Source organism: Solanum pennellii, chromosome 12 (genome assembly GCF_001406875.1).
Source record: "Solanum pennellii chromosome 12, SPENNV200".
In the NCBI taxonomy this organism is placed as follows: Eukaryota; Viridiplantae; Streptophyta; class Magnoliopsida; order Solanales; family Solanaceae; genus Solanum; species Solanum pennellii.
In genome coordinates this window covers 51,141,287-51,144,563 of record NC_028648.1, presented here as the reverse complement: position 1 = coordinate 51,144,563, position 3,277 = coordinate 51,141,287, and the positions used below count along the sequence as shown (strand labels likewise).

The window sequence follows — 3,277 nt, the reverse complement described above, 5'->3', positions numbered from 1 at the left end:
ACTCATACAATTTACATACAAATTGTTCACAAAATTGTCGTAGAAACTCCAAAGGATATCCCCAATCGTTCACTCCAAATAAACAATTTGCAAAACTCAATTTTTAAATGTAAAGCTTCAAAGTATTTACATAAATTTCATGTTTAACAATTCATGTGATCTTGTCTAAAATTTGCCACAAATAAGATGTCAGTTCTCTTCTTTTAATTTCACTGTCGAAAATCCATGCGATCCAGAATAGAAATACGCTCCAAAATCAGAGCAGAAATTTGGTTTAAATTGCATAATGAAGTCTCATATTCACAAATTGCATTTTTATATTAGAGGATAGGACTAGAGAAAATGAGAAAAATTAGAGTCTAAAATGAAAAGGAATTGAAGTCTAATAGCAAAAAGTTTGATAAATATATTGTCATATTACTAGATGAAAACCTGCCCAGTAGCGTGCTGAAGTTTGTTGAATGAATATGGTAGGCAACAAGTGAATCCAAAACAAAAGGATGACTCCTACGTTTGGCTACTGAGGTGTTAGATGGATTTACCCAATAGGCCAATACTATAACAATAACATACCCAATGAAATCCCACAAAGTGAGGTCTACGGAATATGTAGATCTAAGCACTCGTGGAAGTAGAGTGTTTGTTTCCGAAAAAACCAAGCTCAAGTGTATCAAACCCAACATTACCCAATTCTATACCAAAATTTTAGTATTATGTACCACATACTTGGTGTACATTTATATTCTTTAGTCCCATAATTAACCTTATTCCACACCAAACAAAATATTTATAATATACTAATGATGAAATTCCTAACCGACAACACCAGCAATAACCTCAACTTTGGACCAAAAACAAGTTTGACTCAGTCAATTATAGCCACGCCAGGCTTTCTAATTTTTATCAATCAGGTAAACAAGCACTGAATCTCAGGGATTTATGTATAATTATGAAGTAATGATGCATTGAATGCAAGATATGCCACATTACACACTTCGGGGTACTGAAAGGGCAAAACTTGACATAGTGAGAAAGACGATTCTGAAAAGGCAAAACATCCACAAAATTTAATTCAACAATACCCTAAATCTATTTAGGTCCAAACAGAAACAATAAGTTTGAGCTAACTCATGTATTCATAAAATTGAATGAACTCATCTCTCTTAACAAGCAACAGCAATTCTTCCGGCAACTTGGTCAAGATCCCGCTGACCACTGGATGTGATCCTCCTTCCGCTAGATAAAGAGAGAATTTTAAATTAGACAGACAAATAACTAGATATTCATCGATTTCATTCTCAATGCAGCTAATAAAGTTGAGTTGTGAGCATTCGCTAGCAATAAGGATGTCTCTCCATACAGAACAAGGTGAAATACTTCATCTAGATTCATTTAAGCCATGTTATTTTCAATTGAAAAGTCAGCAACCTCTTATCGTTTCCCTGTTTAATCAATCACTCAAAAAATCAAATTCTTACTATAAAGGGAGCAGTCATTCTTTTTGCAATTGTCTATGACCTCTTTCCTAAATAAAGAGAGTTTTATTAAATGATTTAAGCACAAATATTACCACTTAAATGACTCTTTTTCTAAGCAAGACTAGCCAGACTCCTCGTGATTTTCTTAAATTTTGCTGGCTCCATACAATGATTAACGCATACGCATATATTCATATCACATGACAAACAAGCTCAGAAAAACCAGGAGAAAACCCCATCAGTTAAGTCAACAAACAGGTTTCTGACTGATCAATGGATTTCAATCATACAACCACTACAGAATAAGGAGACACATCAAATTCAGCAATAATTAGAGAGCAAAAGGTTACTACTTACCCCTTAGGCTCAAAGTCAATGATGTTCATGTTCTGCAACTGTTGAAGAATGTGGCGTGCAACTGAACCACTGCTCTTGCAAAAGTGACGTGGACGGCTTCCATTCCTCTGGTTTCCACCATAGATTCTTCGGAACCCACCAACACCAATACCTCCTCTCAAATAGATCTTCCTTGCCATGGAAGCTGCCATACATCAAAATAAAAAGTTAGAAACAATGGATAAGTTCCTTCATCTGATAATGGAGATGAGACATACCAGCTCTGATGTAGTACCAATCAGCATCATATGGGGCAAGCTCCTTTAGCTTACCAGTCTTAACTATATCAGTCCATTCAGGAAGCTCCATCTGCAAAAATCAAAGGTACAATAAGCATGAATAGACAAGCCCAAACTTGCATTAAATTGCAGTGGCTGGAATTAACAAGAAAACAAAGTACTCTATGATAGATAATAAGGCAGATCTGAGCAAATAACTTCCAGTAGGGAAATTAACAGCGTAAAAAGGGGCAAAGGTCCATTTAATCCAACAAGAAGAAGAACAAATATCATTTCTATATTTTAGCAGGAAGCATGTACAACAAATTGAAATTTGAATATCTTTCAATCCAGCAAATAGCTACAAAATTCTGCGTTGTTTCTATTGCTATATTCAATGATGTAAGAGGTATAGTAGTTGAGAAAATCGAAGCAAATATGAATGTAAAACGAAATTCAATTCGTATAGACCTTTCCGGAGCGCTTGAGATGAGCGGCATAAGCCTTGACAAAGTCGTGGGGTGAAACATCTTTCACACTTCTTGCTGCCTCCATCTTCGCTGCAGATCTTTCTCCACTCTCCAGCAAGGGTTCCTAAGAGAATTACTCAGAATGGATGCTAGGGTTTATAGTGTTGTAGCGGGCCTACCTTCATAATAAGCCCAAACTATTTGGGCTTCCATTTCAACAAAAGTCCGATCTCTCAACACCACTTTTACATGGATGGCTAAATTTAGGAAAATACATTGTTATCGTAAGAAAAATTATTTGGATTGATTTCCATAATGGGAAATTTTTTAAAATGTCAATATTTTAACATTTAAGAGGGTTCATTAACAACACTTTCAATATTTAGTAAAAATGTCAAAATTTAAGTTTGTTATGTATCTTATTATTTGTTTTATTTTAAAAAAATATAATTTTTATATAACAGATTGAGAGGAATTTAGGGGAAATTATTATTTTTAAAAAGGAACAAATGTTAAAAGTCTCATCAGTTACAATTTATTAAAATACACCAACTTTCATCTATTTCTTTTTTTTTATCATGTTATAATTAAATCTTTTTTTTCTCCATTGTTCTAAAAAAATTCAATATCCAATTCTGGTAATCTTTTTTTTTGTTTCTAAACACTTTTATTAACCAAAATAAATATCCAATTTTCACTAATTATTGTTATAAAA

At 33.6% G+C, this 3,277-nt stretch overlaps 1 protein-coding gene across 1 annotated transcript; it reads right to left on the bottom strand.

Annotated features, from left to right (window-relative positions):
* Positions 1 to 936: 936 nt before the first annotated feature.
* Positions 937 to 2,728, bottom strand: LOC107007679 (40S ribosomal protein S19-3-like). The gene is made up of 4 exons (XM_015206381.1): positions 2,564 to 2,728; positions 2,093 to 2,183; positions 1,836 to 2,019; positions 937 to 1,236 (listed from the first exon to the last, which is right to left on the bottom strand). Exons 1-4 carry the CDS (start codon positions 2,645 to 2,647, stop codon positions 1,164 to 1,166), a joined length of 432 nt encoding a protein of 143 aa, XP_015061867.1. The 5' UTR covers positions 2,648 to 2,728; the 3' UTR covers positions 937 to 1,163.
* Between the last annotated feature and the right edge of the window lie 549 nt (positions 2,729 to 3,277).

Bases quoted from the DNA above. Each gene is read 5' to 3' on its own strand.
- LOC107007679 (XM_015206381.1), bottom strand. From the start codon at position 2,647: ATGGAGGCAGCAAGAAGTGTGAAAGATGTTTCACCCCACGACTTTGTC. The intron at 2,184-2,563 runs GTCTATACGAAT...TGATTTTTGCAG, and splicing joins ATCTCAAGCGCTCCGGAAAG to ATGGAGCTTCCTGAATGGAC. The intron at 2,020-2,092 runs GTATGTCTCATC...GATGTATGGCAG, and splicing joins TTGGTACTACATCAGAGCTG to CTTCCATGGCAAGGAAGATC.